The 16760-nt window shown below is 40.9% G+C and overlaps 2 protein-coding genes across 2 annotated transcripts in view; both read right to left on the bottom strand.

Annotated features, from left to right (window-relative positions):
- Positions 1 to 2587: 2587 nt before the first annotated feature.
- LOC104964108 (pannexin-3) lies at positions 2588 to 8345 on the bottom strand. Its single transcript, XM_010792826.1, has 6 exons — positions 8306 to 8345; positions 7836 to 8028; positions 5494 to 5636; positions 4921 to 5135; positions 3776 to 4527; positions 2588 to 3333 (listed from the first exon to the last, which is right to left on the bottom strand). Exons 2-6 carry the CDS (start codon positions 8017 to 8019, stop codon positions 3275 to 3277), a joined length of 1353 nt encoding a protein of 450 aa, XP_010791128.1. The 5' UTR covers positions 8020 to 8028; positions 8306 to 8345; the 3' UTR covers positions 2588 to 3274.
- Positions 8346 to 12323: 3978 nt separating this feature from the next.
- Positions 12324 to 16760, bottom strand: part of LOC104964107 (homeobox protein PKNOX2-like) — a 4762-nt gene continuing 325 nt past the window's right edge. Inside the window, exon 2 of the mRNA XM_010792825.1 lies at positions 12324 to 12891. Within this exon, the coding sequence (XP_010791127.1) occupies positions 12626 to 12883 (258 nt within the window). The 5' untranslated portion in view covers positions 12884 to 12891 and the 3' untranslated portion in view covers positions 12324 to 12625. The remainder of the gene's footprint in view (positions 12892 to 16760) is intronic.

Below are 16760 nucleotides of genomic sequence, written 5' to 3'. Positions count from 1 at the left end.
TCCGGACACTTGACCGGCAAGAAGAAATCCTAGCAGAAACCCTGATTGATCGATTGACACACACACACACACACACACACACACACACACACACACACACACACACACACACACACACACACACACACACAGTTTGCAAACTTCCCCTACAGTCTAATCATCGAGGATTTTTTTCATCTAGGAGTAGCATGAACAAATTATTTCCCCATCAACAGATCTGCAGCAGGCTGATTCAGGATGGAATGAAAAGCCAAGTTACATTTTAAAAGATGAAGATAATATCTGCTAGAATTCTGAGAGACGATTGCAGCACGATATAATTCACCATTTCATACCGCTGTTTCATCATATCCACATGCAATTACACACACACACACACACACACACACACACACACACACACACACAGAGCTGAGGTTGGTTACGGTGTGCAGCTGAGGGGGAGCCTGAGAGGGTGGTGGTGCTGCAGCAGCTGACACTCCTGCACTGTTTGAAAGACAGCAGCAGATTGAACAGGCTGGGGCGGCAACAGTGTTTTCTAGTCATTTCTTTTTGGCTGCTTGCTGGCACTTTACCCCACAGATGAGGCCGGTGCCAAGTAGACATATACCAATGATGTTACCTGCTGCAGAGAGAGAGAAAAACATTTAGAGCAAATACTCTGATGTTTCTATGCACATGCTAGATTTCCCATGCAGAGGGAGAGGAAAGAGATGTCAAACTGTAAAAACAGTACAAGTTCACTTGGATTCTGCACGGAGCTTAGTGCTGTGCTGTGAGCTGCCAGAGGTATGTAAGCCCTGATGAAACCACCTCAGCATAATTTGGATGTAACATAATCATCATCATGATCCAGGCAGACTGGAATGACAGCAGAGGAATTAAAGAACACCTTTGATCTCTCATTATATTCAATCAAACCCTGCTCTAAAGTATGAGTAATATGCGCAAAACTTTTGGAAACAGTGCAAACAGTAGAACTTGGAAGCCCATTGACATGTCTGTACTGACGGTTTGCAGCAAATTCAAAATTCCAAAATGTAATGCTCCCGTCACAGCAGTGTCAGCCTATAGTCTCCACAGAGGGGGACCCTGTACACGCCTTATTAAAATGATCGGAAGAGACTGCAATCCCTTTCATTTATATTACAAGGATTTTAAGTATCAACACTGACCCTACTAGTGATGCAGCCTTAAATGTATATATTGCAGTTATTGAAACAAAATGGCCAGTGTAGTTTCAGTATGACTCAATGATGCCCCCAAGTGGCTGGAGTCAGCCAGCTAAAGCCAGTCAATCAACAAAGCTTCACAAACTGCAGATAATTGTATTTTCCCTTTGTGTGAAGCTTCAAAATACACAGTCGACAACATTCATTATCACCATCTGTCTGCGTTTCCTCTGCCAGATGGATGATGGAGGATGGGATCTGACATGCATGACTGTTGATGACAAGAAGAATCACCAGCTTTCCTTTAAAGTTTTGAGTGCAGCATCATCGAAGCATAATCATCATTTTAGCATAGAGAATATCTAAAAGCTAAAATATGTGACTACTGAGTGGCCTGTGACTTCCTGTCCAGGAATGAAAGATAGTACATTTAGTTTTTTCAATTGACCTGAGATTCTGCTAAACAAACACACACACACACACACACACACACACACACACACACACACACACACACACACACACACACACACACACACACACACATTCTTTTGTTGGACTTGATTCATTATAATTCTCAGATGTACACTACTTGTAAAGCCTTCAACTATATCAAATGGTCTGCTTTGTCGATAATTCACTGAAGCTACACAGTTGCTATCTTCTGGAGTATCTGTTAAACAGTCACACATGGTAACACAAACATGGTAGAGCGGTCTTTTAAGAGAGGAGATTTGTGTCGATTCCTGTCTTTATCTGTTTAATTCACAGTTAACATTAATTACGAACACTTTGGCCACTCACAGTCAAGTAATATTTGTTTTGCAATGCACATACACACAACCCATGCCTAATATGTTTTTAATGTGACTCACATGTAATGTAATATACTTTTAAATGTTGGTTATGAAGGTTTTTTTTAATGTTTATTATGTTTGTATATGTATGTGGAACTGCATGACGGATTCCAGAATACATTTCCTTACGGGGAAAATAATGAATATTGTATCGTAACTACACAAAATTATAATTTTAGACAGAAAAACGTAATACTGTGATGCCAGCGACAACTACTTATATATAGTAAACATTATTATCTAATAAGGAAAATAAACTGATTGAAACCAATAACTTCAAAATATCACTTTATGTCTACCTTTCGTAGAAAGGTATTCTGAGTGGGAACAGCAAAGTACTTGAGTCCTTCCAATTCTGAAATTGCATGTAGGAAAAATGGATGCACTAAAAAGGCAAACTGCTCTCCGCTGTCCTTAAATGTTAGTTGAGTTGACTTTCTGATGTATTTCATTACAACTATTTACTATATATAAATTATACTTATCAATCAAAATTAAACAAGAACATTATAACAAATATAATGGATTATGTGAATAAGGATGAGATAAACACCAAAATCGAAAAAAATGAATTTATTTATAATAACATAAAGTACACTTTACTAATTCATAGGCAGAACTAATTGTATTCGTTCAATGTAAATATAAGATAAAGAGAGCAATAATGATAATGAGTACAACAATATTTTATATGTTTACTCTTCAGTATAAGTACATATTATTACTGCCAATCTATAGATGCTGCTGACACTGACAGATGTTTTTCTGTGTCATATCTGACATACACAAATATGTCATACTCGCATAACTCCTATTTTTCACAAATGTTCAATCTAACCAGGTCATGATCACAAATATTTGTGTTGTATGGACATACTTTATTGATACTTGTGCTGTATGTTCTCACGCCATAATAGCACTTTCACTTGCATTCTCTTTTAATTGAAATTCCTTTATTGTCATTGTATAGGTACAACGACATTTAAAAAGCCTTCTTTGTCTTCTCGCCATCACTGGCCTCCTAAACAATACAGATTCACAGATGCTGAATACGGACAAATCCACTTCTATTGTTTCATTCATTTGTAGCCAGAACAATTTGCCCTGTAATTCTAAAAGAGGTTATTTGTGTTGTGTTTGGACTGTAGAAGCCCTTGATTGGTGTCCCCAGTCTTTGTACAGTAGGAACAGTACTACTGTAGAGTTTCTGTTTTTGTAATCACATTGATGTAATCCATAGGAGGCTTAGTAATGACTAAATGGTGTAGTCTCCTTCAACTCGTGGTACCCCTGGTGGTTTGGCTCTGTGAAGAGACAGAGAGGGCAGTTAGGGCTAGGAAATACCACACATCTATATCTTTCTACATTAGAAAGTGATTTCTAAATACTCTTTTAGAAAAAAAGGCAGTTAAGTTCGGCTTCAAAAGGAAATAGCAAAAGCAATACAGTAACTGACAAAAAATTATAAAAAAAACCCAAAACAATGTGGTTTTGAATTTACTTGATTTTGCCCTGACAGAATATGTTTCTCAGACTCTCAGGTCCATATGAATAGGACCTGTTTCTGGTATTGAGTGTTGTTCGGTGCCTAACCCTAACCCTGGAAACCTCATTAACTGGACTTGCTTTTCATTTCACAGCCTGTATCTGGAGGTTACTTAATAATCTTCTGTACATCCCAAATGATGAAGACAAAAATAGCCACTAGCAGAATGCGTTTAAGTGTGTAGATAAGTGTTACAGTACCAAGACTCATATTCTCCTCCACTAGAGGCCTCTTCTCGCTGCAGTTGACCACTCTTCCCTGCGCCGCTCCCAGAATAGTCATGATGTCGACTAGGTTGAGTTTCCCTTCCTCCTTGGCCTCCACCACCTCCTCTGCCAGCTCCATTGCAGCCTCTTCCCGCTCTTCCATCTCCTCTTGGGTAAGCATTGCATTCAAGCCCTGCCCTGCAGTGGTGTTGCCCACCTGTGGGGGAGCCAGGGAGCACAGTGCCCTCACTTTACCATAGGACATCAGGTGAGCTACGTTGGCTCGCAAGAAGAGCAGCAGGACATTGAGGTCGTTCAGTGGGCAGCCCAGTCTCCGGCGGTTGAGGAGGTCAAGGGCCGGGAGGATCTCGTAGACAGATATAAAGGTGGTGTCCCAGACAAAGAGGCGAATCATGCTGAAGAGGACGATAGGAGCCAACAGGACATAAATGGCACCATTGGCCACGCTTATCACCTGGAAAACCAACTGGCCAATCATTTTACACTGAACCAGTTCAGGAACCCAGTTCTGATCTCGTAGCATTCCAGTGCGGACAAAGCAGCTGAACTCGTCCTGCAGGAAGGCGGAGAGGTGGAAGTAGGCCAGGTAGAGACAGGCAGCTGTCATGAAGGTCAGAAGTAGGAAGCCCCTCAAGAAAAGCATGCTAACAAGGAAATAGGAGTTTTGTTTGCACCGCAAGTATCTCTCCAGTAGAGGGTACTCAAAGTATCGCTTCTTCTTGGCCCTGCAATTGGACAAGGAAAAGAAACTCAGCAAGATATTCTCCTTTATGTTCATAAAGACACACACACCCAGCTGGAAGCTTTCAACCCCACCCACAATCTTCTACTTTTAGTTACAAGGAGTTGCCCACCGCAACACCCACATCAGTCCCCCACAGCTACGAGCCTTACCTAAGTGTATATCAATGATAGTTGCATATGGGGGAAGAAAACGTTTTTAAACCACAATTTCCCTGTTAATGAGGACATTCAAACTGGCAGCACACGATCAATTCCGTAACCTTTGATCAACATTTTACAATAACAGATTGGGTTGTTTGTTGCTGCAATCACCTGAAATCAGAAAAAGAGCATTGAATATTCGTGCGAGAAGCCATCAGTTGGTGGTCCCTTACCTTTGCAGTTCGGCCTGAAATGTGAGCGGGTTCTTTGTGTTCTGACGCATATCAATGATGCTCTGGGCCATTCGAATGGAGCGGTTGTAAGAATTGTCCAGTTCGTCAATTATGAAAAGCAGGTCGGAGCCCAGTGTTGGCATGACGAGCTGACGCCAGATCAGAGCCGGCAGGTACATCAATACCGCCATGGCCAATAGAGAGTAGGGAAACATCTGGAGGGAAAATGATTGATAAGAAGGACATACCGGAGAGGTAGATTGAGTGGCAGAAGCGTTGAAACAAGTCAAATTGACCCAATTTTCCCCCATGGATCAATGAAATATTCCTGATTCTGATAATCAAACCCCCAATATACCAGCATTACCAATGAACAACCAAAGGTCCTGTTTAGAACTACTTCCCCTGTTGATTTATAAAAAACAAATCTTCTAAAAAAAGGTACTCTGACATTTGGAACTGAAGTTTTGCAGGTTACAGTAAAGAGAACATGTATTTCAGCAGTTCAACTTAGTCAACAACTTGGGTGGAAGTAACATGTGTAGCAAGCTGGATCAGAACCTCTCAACTTACTTTGTGTACCCAGAGTGAGCGCTCTTCAAAGTTCCCATCGCTGTCAAACTCATGATGCATCAGAGAGTCCCAGCAGTACGTGTCTACATAGCTGGCCTGCTTGATCGTGAAATTGCTGGGTGGGAAACAGCTGATCTGAGGCCCTGCAGAATAAACAAATGTTGATTTGTCACATAATCTGTTAATATGGGGAATTACTCACACACAAACTTGCACACACACACTCACACACATACACAATGAATATCGACGAGCCCTTTTCTTTTCAGTGGTACAGAGTTTCACAGAAAAAATCATGTGTTCCCAGATGACAACCCTTCATTTAAAACTCAGGGCCACTCGATTCCAAGTTGGGCCTCCGCCTTATATTTAGTTCACCTTGATATAAACACATGTAGTCCAACCACTTGCAGTAAATATATGCTCCTCACTAATCTGTCATTTTCCAAACAGAGAGTTTGGGAGGGAACATACCACGCTGTGCCCCACCTAATTCAGAGTCTTACAACATGGAGCTTTTATTTATATACCACATCTGCCTGCAGTTCTGTAAGTAGAAACATAATGACACTCATTTACTGTCAGGATGGGATTTCTCCTGCCAGCCCCCCCACTATAAGCAACTGTTACATTTATAAAACAGCCCTGTGTGTGTGTCCTGAAGTGTGTTATTTATGTATTTATTTGTATTAATAATGAAACCCTGTTCTGAATGTTGAGGACAGATGGACGAAGTAGTGACCAGAGCAGAGGTTGGTTCTTCATCACTGTTTGTCCTGTACTGATGGAAGCTGCTTGCATACACTTAAATGATGGTGATGCGTTCATAATACCAACTGACACCACTATATGTTCTCATGGTGCTTCCCGTGGGAATCTGTTTTTCCAGTTTGTTTTTGGCCGCGCTATATAAAAAAACAGCAGCAGATGCCTATTCTTCCTCTTAATTCCCAACCCCTGTGAGCCCTTTGGCAATGAGAAGGAACCTATGTTTCTGCCACTGCTCCTGTCTCCTACTCCCACTCTCCAATTTACATTGGCAGATTATCTTCACATTACTGCTTTGTACAAGCATTCTTGGCTGAGAGTCCAGGTGCAGTAAGTAAACCCGACTCCAGACAGCAGCGCAATCAAGAACTGTTGTTAAACTGACAACCCAACGTATACTGTAGGCAGCCAAGATCCATCAGTGGAGCCCCTCAGCTCGCCACCACACGGTGTTCTACACCCCCTCCAGTTAATCAACATATCCTCCCATTCGACTCAAATAGGAGGGGGCTGCAACAGAAGAACTTTGCCTTGTAATTACATCGTGCCAGCGTTAGTGAACGCCGCTCTCAATCATCCCTCATGGCAATTAGCATCAGGAGCATCCGGCTGATTGCAGACCAGCTCTGGAGAGACAGCGTTTAGTTCAAAGTCAAGGCAGTCAACATCTTTAGAAATATACTTCTGCTTTAGACATGCCACGTCGTCTTTGTCAGCCGGGTTTACATCCTAACCACGGACAGACCAGTGGTGGGCATGTTTATTTTGTTAAAATCCACCAATTTCTTTCCTCAGGTCAACACTTCAGGCAGTAAAAGAAATAACAGAAGAGTCAATAAACTGAGGAATTCCAGTAGAGGGTACTCAAAGTATCATAATAATTCACAAGTTATTTCAGTAATTCTATGTTTTGACGGTTGTATCATAGTTGTAAATGTGGTATCTATTATGCCGTCCCTTTCTTATTCCCAATTCATCACACAAAGAAGCTTTGTCAGGACTCCTTGGCATCACTTTTTAACGCCTTGTATACCCTTTGGTGTAACTGAGAGACAGGCAAGAATATTACCTTTGTCAACATGTAAATTAGATCTTGCTGATTATTCTAAGGAGGTCTTGAAGTCAGAAGTTAATACACTAATGTTATGATAGGTGTTGATTAAGTGTTTTCTTCCAATTGTATGACTGGACCCTAATGTTGTTAAGTAAAGTGCCATGTAATTACATAATTCATTCTTATTGCTCTGTTTATTTAGTTCCTTCATGTAAGAATTTAAATGGATGAGGAGATGTATCTGATTGCAGGACTAAAAACACGGGGAAGATGTTTTTAAACTAATCTCTATAATAGTAACACATTTGGTTCACTTCTTCAGTGCATGAAAAATTACATTTCTGTCTAAACTCCTATGCTAATGTTGAACCTTTACATTTGTATGCTATTAATTCTTATCACAAGTTCAACAAAATGCAGTTTAGCAGGTCATTTATCAAGAATTCAAGGAAAAACTGCACAACAGTGTAACTGAAACACAGAAATATTATCATAGTTTCAAAAAGACAGAGCTGCTCACCCAGGGAGATCTCACGGGCGAAGGCCATGCCCACCAACATGAGCGGCAGGCCCACAGACACAAACTTGATGACCTTGTCCAGAGGAAGCTCCAGCTCCAGGTGGCTGAGCCGGTCCAGCGCGGGGCCGCCCTGCAACAGGGCGTCAGACAGCATGGCCTTGGCCGCGATCTGGGCGATGGACATTTTGAGCTCCTGCCCAGTGATAAGAAAAAGGTTTATTTTGTTGACACATTTAGCAGAGAAGATAAAGTGTGCTGTAAGAACAAATCAGACTCATGACCTCTGTCACATGCCACTGCTTGCCTTCCTCTATCTTATCTCTACCTTAGCACGGGTACCTATACAGCTAAAGGAATACAAAACCTGTAGTGGATTACTTTTCCAATTCTGGGAAAATTCCAGTTGAAATTAAATTCCATTATTAAATGTTCTCATTGCAAACATATGATGGAAATCTGAGCCAACTTACCTTACGTCTTACAGCTTTCTTTGGTTAAACTATTAGAAAAATGCCTCCTCTAAGGGCCTGCACAGTGCTGGAAAGCTTCTTAAGTATTCAGGGAGGGTCTCTCTAAATGAGAGGCTGGATCTGGGCTGGACCGGGCCGAGCCCAGTCTGGCTGTAATTACAGAGAAGACATCTGGGAGCATGGAGGCGCCCAGATGGCACTGCAGCAGACCTCCAGTACTCTACACTGGGTCAGGCAGTTCAGGCTGTGAAGCACGGTGACTGTGGCCCTCTTCAAACAAGTGAACCATGGCCAGCGGCTTTTCCAGCCTCTGTCATTCTGAGACTATTTTTAATGCACTTCAGCCTCAGAGCGACTGCAGGCGGAGAGACTGTTCAGCAGGGATAGTCATGTTTCTATCCAACGCAGGGTTTGAGAGAAAAAATAACTTTGTATTTGATTAAATCTGACTAAACTGTGGGGTTTCTGAATCTGAAAACATGCGGTATACAAATGAAACTAACAAACAAGCCTTCATTGCATGGCCTCTGTTTGATATGTTTCTGTGTTATATTTTGTGATGATAGGGAGGGCCACAGTCACAGCCACCTAGCTGAAGAGGGGAATAGTAATTTGAAGAATTTGTACTCAAAACATTAGTCATTCATTTGGAGTTCTGTTGCCATCCGATAAGAAAGTCAAACATCCATTTTACTTTTGGTCTGTTTTTGTTATCCAGTGAATATCTGCCTCTTTAGTTGCCTACTGCTCCACTGTGTATAATCAGATGTGTATGACTTCTGAATGGACATGGAAGAAGTATACAGTGGGTTTCTCGTTAAATAAAAACTATTCAAAACATAGGCAAAGAAGTTAGAAAAAAGATTCTAAAATACTCTGTAAAGACGTGTGAGGTGATCATTATTTTGTTATGACACCAGTCTAATTGTAAAAATGCCCTTTCACATGCTCATGAAACATTATACAAATTGCAGCCTTAATCAGCTTCAAAAAAGAAATGTAGGAATGGGAAGTTTATGGATCAGAATCATCAGAATACATGCACTGTTTGTCCTTGTGAGTTGGTCTGAAGACAAATACAGGTCAAAAAGGTCAACTATGAAACAGGATTTCGAAGATAGATAGTTACAGTGACTTAAAATGTATATGTAATATATAACATTGTAATCCTTCTTGTAATCCCCTTTTTTTTTTTAAAGTAACAGTAATCTGATTACATATTTTTTTAATGTAACTGAAAGTAAATAATAAGTTACCTTTTTTTTGTATCCTGATTACGCAATCCCATTATGTAATCTGTTACTCCCCAAGCCTGAGGGTGTATAACATATTTCAAATATTGAAGTCTACCCTCCATGCATTATTCAGTTTTGGATTCATTTAACCCTGAACCCTGCCTGCCTGAGGTGGACCACACTGCAGCACCAAACTGACTCTGTATAAATAACAAATACTCCAGTCATTATGTATGACCGGTTCTGCTGCTAATGCTACCCCATGATAAATAACAGTTCCAACCCCAGCTGCACTATGGAGACTCGTGTTCTTCCTGTTCATACAGGCTCACAGGCTCTCCTCTGACCTGCTGTACATAAGTCCCATGTGGAACAATTATAGAAGACATTTTGTAATGCCCATACTCTCAAACTACCTTTATTTTGTATTAGATGACTTTATAAATATGGTGATTTCCTCCCATATTTGAGATCCTTTGAGTATGTCTTCCTCATGCTAATGTCAAGGATTAATAGCCCATCACATGATAGCTACCTTCCAGTATATCATTTTGGAGCCCATCATAGCTACTGCAATTCAAATTCCTCCCACTAAAGGAGGAGAGGAGTAGCAGAGGAGAATAACAGATATTTTAATAAGTGTATCTGCAATGAAAGAATGACCTTTTTTTAGGTGGGAAGAAGAACAAAACAAGGATTAATTATACACAGCTTTGTAAAAAAATACAATGTGGCCTGTGCACTGCACACCCACAAGAGTTATTACATTTACTCTGAGGAGGCAGAATCCACATTGAGGAGTACAAACCCTGTGGTGGAGAGTTTTTTATAGTCGTTGGAGAGCGTTTGGGCGGGCATCTTCCAGTAAGTTAAATCACAGGCTGCAGCTTTAACCAGTGGGTGGGAGGCTGCACATTTGACAGGAAAATGAGGGAAGTTAAACCAATATTTAGACTAACTCTATAATCTGGAAACATGTTACAATGTATCAGGGAGTGAGAGGGTTGGGAAGTGTCACACACACACACACACACACACACACACACACACACACACACACACACACACACACACACACACACACACACACACACACACACACACACGTATGCCTCACTCTACGGAAACAATGCCCTGTTAATTATCTAGTATTTAACTATAGTGCTTAAATCTCTAAATATTCTCATAAATTAAACGGATTACTTCCTGTTTGGGAGTTTATTTCCCAGGATGTAGTCAGGCTAAAAACATGCAACACTTTCATTTCACAAAGTCAAAGTCAGTACCTTTACATGTTTTAATTATTCAAATTGATCTATTGAAACACAATAGATTATGACAACCAAGTGTACAAATGAAATAGAAATATTCCCTATTGTCTGCCACTGATTGTGGAAGATCCATTAAAAAAATCAACTGAGAAAGAATATTAATGAGCAACAAACTTCACAATGAACAATCAGAACATTCAATATAACATGGAGTTTCTTTTTCTAGACATCTTCACATTAGAAACGAGCAACTCAATGTGTGTTTTAGTACAAAACAGAGAACTCTTTCACAGTTTCTTCAAAATCCTTTACATAAAATTGAAAGAGACGTTTTCTACTGAGTTATTCTTCTCTCTTTCTCATTTTTTTCAAAATTCTCTTCTTTGTCGCCTTGAAAAGTTTGTGAGTAAAAGACACTGGCCATTGGCGGTCTGTGTGATTCCGCTTCATGTTGAGGAGAGGGTGAGACACTTCGTCCTGACTGCAGTGCTTGCCATGCTCTTATTTTGTGACAGAATCACCCGAGGTCATAAAAATACATAAGCACATTTCTAAGACTGACTTGGTGGCTGAAGTCCAGTATGTGCATGGTCACCAAGTAATACAACGGCCTTATTCAGAAAGAGTGTAGCACATGTCCTGTTGTTCCTTCAGCTACTCTGATGCCATGCAAAGAAATACAAAAGAAATATGCAAACATTCAACAGCAGAATGCAAACATAAAACATCTGATATACATACTATACTGTATGTGCAGTCAGCATACACTGGTTTATTCGTTTTTTTGCTCATGGGTGAAGAGAAACAAAGTGAAAACAATAAAAATGATTTAAAAGTCATGCTCTAAAAGGTTTTCTGCAGCAATGAGTCAAGTGACGAAGTAACACACCGAGTGAGTGTAGCCGACCTGAGAACCGATGAGTCATGAGAAGGCGTGACGATGTTCCAGCAGTGGAAGCAAACACAAACAGCTTTACACCTTTTCTAATGTTCCTTTCTTTAAGAACCTCACTCTATTTTTAGAAAGCAAAAGACACACTTACTGACTGAGAGTGAAACATTGAGAGTACTTTCAGTCGCATGAAGTGAAGAGTTAAAAAGCTGCAGATCTTCTTGTAACTCTTCTAATGGTGCTGCAATTTTGGAGATATAGCAATGAGTTGTTTTCACATGCAGTCAAAAGATCTCACTGTGCAAAGACTGTGCAACTACTCAAGATGTTTCCGTGGACAGTAACCCGAGTTCAGCCTCCGAAATGTCATGGCTGTGTTCTAAACAGTTACTGTAAAGTAGTTCATATCTCTCAATTTCCAACGGGCAGTTATCGTTTTAACCTTTTAGTTCCTGCGCCATTTCTGCCCATGACTAGCAGGAGCTAAAATGTGCTTCTACACTGAAAAAACTGAAAGGTTAACTTCAATAAATGTGTTATTTCAACCGATTTCACATAACTGTATTAGGTTAGTTGAAAGCAATAATATGAATATTATTGCTTTCAACTAACCTAATACAGTTATGTGAAATCTGTTGACATAATACATTTCATTAAGGTCAACGTTTCAGTTTTTTCAGTGTATCCAAATATTTCAGGGGCTCACTGCATTAGAACATACGATAATAAAACGGAACAACACACATTTGTCATTAAACTCATATTAGTCCTCTGTAGCTGTGATGGTCAGTGTGAATAGGCTCCATGGAGTCTCTGATGGAAAAACACTCATGGTTCTCTCAGTCACTCAGCATCAGAGCCGTCCATGTTGGCTGTGATGAGTCTGAGAGGACTATGGATTAAAGTCTCTTCCTTTAGACCACTACTCTAAATCCTCTCTGTGCTCCATGCGCAGGTCTCTCTGTCCCCCTCCCCCGCTGGACATTTGCCTTCCCCTCTCATTCTCCTCTCCATCTCCGTCCTCCTCCTCTTCTTCTTCCTCTTCCATTCCTTCCTCCTCTTCCTCCTCCTCTTCCTCCTCCTCCTCCTCGGTGCCGTCCATGGAGTCGTCTGCTCCCAGCATTGCCTGCTGCATGGCCAGGGTGGCCGAGTCCGAGGACAGCGACTGGAGACTGTCCATAAGCGGGTCTGTGGGGAACAGGGCCAAGGGTAGCTCTCGAAACAAAGTTCTAACATAGGTGACCTGTGTGGGTTAGGTCGGTGAAAGGATAATGGGGATACATCTCTGAATATGCCCGGTATCGGAGAGACTGAAAAAAAAAGAGTGAGAGGATCAGCGTGGACAGGAGATGCTGCGAACTTAGTCATTTTTTCCCCCTCGTTGTACCCCTTTTCTCTTGTATATCCTCCCTTGCTGATGAACCTCCTCTCGTATCAGTTAACTCTTCTGTAGTGTTCCTCATTGTGTCTTACCCCCACCCTTATCTCTAACTCTATTGTATTTGATGTTGTCCTGTGTCTGAGTTTATGTGTGTGTTGTGTTAGTGTTGAGTTGTATCCTGTTGTGTTTTTTGTCTCGTACTCTATTTCTGTATACTGAGACTGTTTGTACTCTTCTGAGTATTTGTGTGTTATTGTTGTATTATTGTCATAATTGTTTGTGTGGAGCTGGGGGGTGCTGACTATGTACATTTATATTGTGATGTCTGGCGTTCTTCTTCTTCCACTCCACGGTTGGTGTGTTTATTCTTATGGGGTTTGACTCTGCTGTCTATCTGTTTTGTTCACACGGGAGCCGTAACGGTCGGTATATAGGTTTCTCTCTTTTTTCTATACTTCTCATCCCACCAGCGCTAAGTATGTGTTATCGTCTTTCGAAAGGTAGAGAGACGGGTCCATAGTCGTTCTCTCAGTGAGGATACACACTTTTAGTTTGTACATCTGTTCTGCCCTCGATTTTCGGTCAACTTATCTGCTAGACTGGAGATGTCTCTGGAGGGATAACATAATTACTGCGGCAGGGTGTGATCCAAGAGTTACCCCACCTACCGGGTAACTCTGTTTAAATTACTTCTAAAATATGAGAGTCTACAAACTATATAACATAGATAGATACATAATCAAAATACACCAAACAGCCCTTGTTTGAGAAGATCAACCCTAGGATAACGCGGAACTGTGAACTCCTCCACCACACAAAAGGATTCCGGAACGGTTGAACTTTTTTTCTCGTCCTATTAACCTATACAGACGGAGGGGCAGAAGGGAAACAAATGGTCACCGTATTTTATTATTCGCGTAGAATGGTAAGGCATAGGGGAATAGGAAGAGGGATAACGCTCTTGAGAGTAATAATAAAACAGATGAAAACCTTAAGTTAGAGTAGCTTAGACTCGGAAATAGAGAACGCGCGCGTGAGCATATAACAGGTCATTGGGAAGAATGGGTGTTGAACAGTTTGGTATACACGCGTGGGAGTTTTTACAGATAGGGAAAAAGAACTTTTATTTCTGTGTAAAAGTCTAGTAAACGACTGCCGACAATAGTGAGTGCGGTGAGACCTGTAACGCGCTAATACTAGATAATTGCTTCTCCAGACCGCTTCATTATTCTCCCCCCAGGATACCAGGGTTTAGTATGACGGTGCATGGGGATTACGATAGTTAAGCGGAGGGACCGAGGAACAGTCGTAGAGGCTAGCCACTCGTGTAGTCAAAGCACATACACACACACACACAGCCAACGGCAACACGGCACACGCACACGGCGTCGCCACATCCGACACAACCTCGTCACACAACACAACCTCCTATCCAACGGACAAACCAAACACATTTCGAAGATAGACTTGGTATCACTATCTACGTCCATCCAGGCACAAGAGACTTCCTCGATTGTTTCGACCACGCGTCGGATATCCTCGTCTCTCACTACTTATACATTTTTCTCTATGACAACACACTTTTGATAGCGAAATCCTTCATCATTCCTCCTCAAAATGACCTCAGCACATGCTGTCGCTCCCATCTCCCGTTAAAGTACTATGAAGCATCATGTATCTCTCTTTGAATAATTCATTCAACGTGATGCTTGTCTGTTTAAGTATGACCTTCTTCTTGCTTGGAAATTTGATCGAACATCGACAAAGACGGAAGAAATGTGTGGGTTATATTGCTTGTCTTTCTTCTTTTCCTCGTCTAGCGGCTTCCTGTTTTGTTATATTGTGGAATATGTACGTTCCAGTTGTTTGGGACCATTCTACGACATAAGCGGATCACTTCTTTCTTTAACTATGGAGACAGAGAGTTTACGGTTATCTTACATGCGTCTTTTTATGACAACAATAATAAAATTTTCAACTCCAAAATAAACTTGACTGGGTTATTTCGCGAGGAACGTCTAGTGTGTGCCAGACCGGGGGACCGGACTGCGTCACCTAGTCCATGCTGGACTTCACCCGGAGGGTTCATTAGTCCAAACGTCAAGTCTTAGGACTACCAGTTTCGGGGGAACGACGTAAATTCGGTTGATGAAAACTTATTAGGGTGACACTTTTTCCGTCATAACCTTTAGTTACCTCTTTCTTCTTCCTCTAATCTTCTTCTACCTTTCCTTAATTACAACTTCGAAAACAACGATGATAAATACGGATACTAAAGACATAGTACAAGCCATCTAAATCCTTATTATCAGGTTATCCCAGCCAAGATAAATGACAATTAATAAATGTTAATGACATAACTGGACAATAACTCTCGAGGTGGTGACAAACACCGGAGACACAGATTCTTTGTTTGAATAAAAAATGAGACAGGGGTTTACACCTAGGAAGTAAAGTTTATGAAATCAGGTGATTTTTTTTTTCGACAAAATACCACTGATTATACGTACCGTACCAAAAGAATTTCCCTTGGATTATGTAGAATTTTAGAACTTTTACAGTCAAGACCAAGGGGGGGGTCCAAGTATATTGTCGAGCGGCCGCCTAGACGTCGGGTACCGACCTACGTTCATTGGGCCTTGCGCGGGGTTTCGTTTCTTCTAGCGTTCAGGGTCGGTGGCCGGGTGGGGTTGGCGAAGACGGGCTGAGGGTTAGCACCCCCGCCTCAAGACCGTCCCGTGTCTAGTCCCCTGTTGGAGTCTGGTCATGCCGTGTCGATTGTAATGATTATTTCTTTTTGTCTTGTTTGTGTATGTTACCAAATTTACATTTGGACTTACCAAGCTTATAGGGTGATCTATAGCGACCAACCTGAGAAACAAATAGTTCCACTCTTATTACCACTTTCCGTTTTCATATGTTAAAAGGAATTTGTTGTAGACATATACAAGGATGTCACTAGGATTAGATGTGACTCACACCAAACTTCGTGATATAACACTTGTATTGTGTATTTATTACAAAAATCAAATAAGTTTCGGGTAAACAAATTCATTTCTTAAAAATCAGTAACCGGGACCAGATTAATAGTAGACGAATAACCTAATAGAGGGATAAGGAACGTCGACATCATCCATTTCTGTTTATTAGGGTTGAAAAGGGCGGTAAGTTAAATTTGTTTTTGTCACCTATGTTTTATTGTCATTCATCATAATCAACATCAATCACCATCGATCAGGATCCATAATCATTGATCATCATCGAAGTATCAGTTTAGACAAAAATTAGATAACCACAACAAACAGGCAGGGTAGTCCCTCTGTAAGAAATTTTTACTAGTCCGGGAGATCCGTACATCACCATGAAATAATTACACCATAAAATCACATTTCGTGATATCAATTGTAGCTGAAAATGTGTAAACTTGAACGTTCTTATATTTTTTTTGAGGTTTAGTGAATGCATATTCGACGGTTAAAAATTACACCAGAGGTAATAAAAACCAGGGGGACCATAAAATTTAATAAATTTTTATCAGGAAAATTTTACTGCAAAGCTAACCGATGGGAATGGAAACTGACGTACCTTCAATTTAAATCTTGTCATCGGGACGTGTCTATTTATCTTCTCAGACAACAACCGAGAGGATATATAGGAGTGGGGGGAGACAAAGGAT

Source organism: Notothenia coriiceps, unplaced genomic scaffold (assembly GCF_000735185.1).
Source record: "Notothenia coriiceps isolate Sejong01 unplaced genomic scaffold, NC01 NC01_scaffold00036656, whole genome shotgun sequence".
In the NCBI taxonomy this organism is placed as follows: domain Eukaryota; kingdom Metazoa; phylum Chordata; class Actinopteri; order Perciformes; family Nototheniidae; genus Notothenia; species Notothenia coriiceps.
The sequence above is the reverse complement of the archived record's forward strand: the minus strand, read 5'-3'. Positions and strand labels throughout refer to the sequence as shown.

Bases quoted from the DNA above. Each gene is read 5' to 3' on its own strand.
- LOC104964108 (XM_010792826.1), bottom strand. From the start codon at position 8,019: ATGTCCATCGCCCAGATCGCGGCCAAGGCCATGCTGTCTGACGCCCTG. The intron at 4,528-4,920 runs GTAAGGGACCAC...GTCCAATTGCAG, and splicing joins TTTCAGGCCGAACTGCAAAG to GGCCAAGAAGAAGCGATACT. The intron at 3,334-3,775 runs GTACTGTAACAC...GTCTCTTCACAG, and splicing joins GGAGGAGAATATGAGTCTTG to AGCCAAACCACCAGGGGTAC.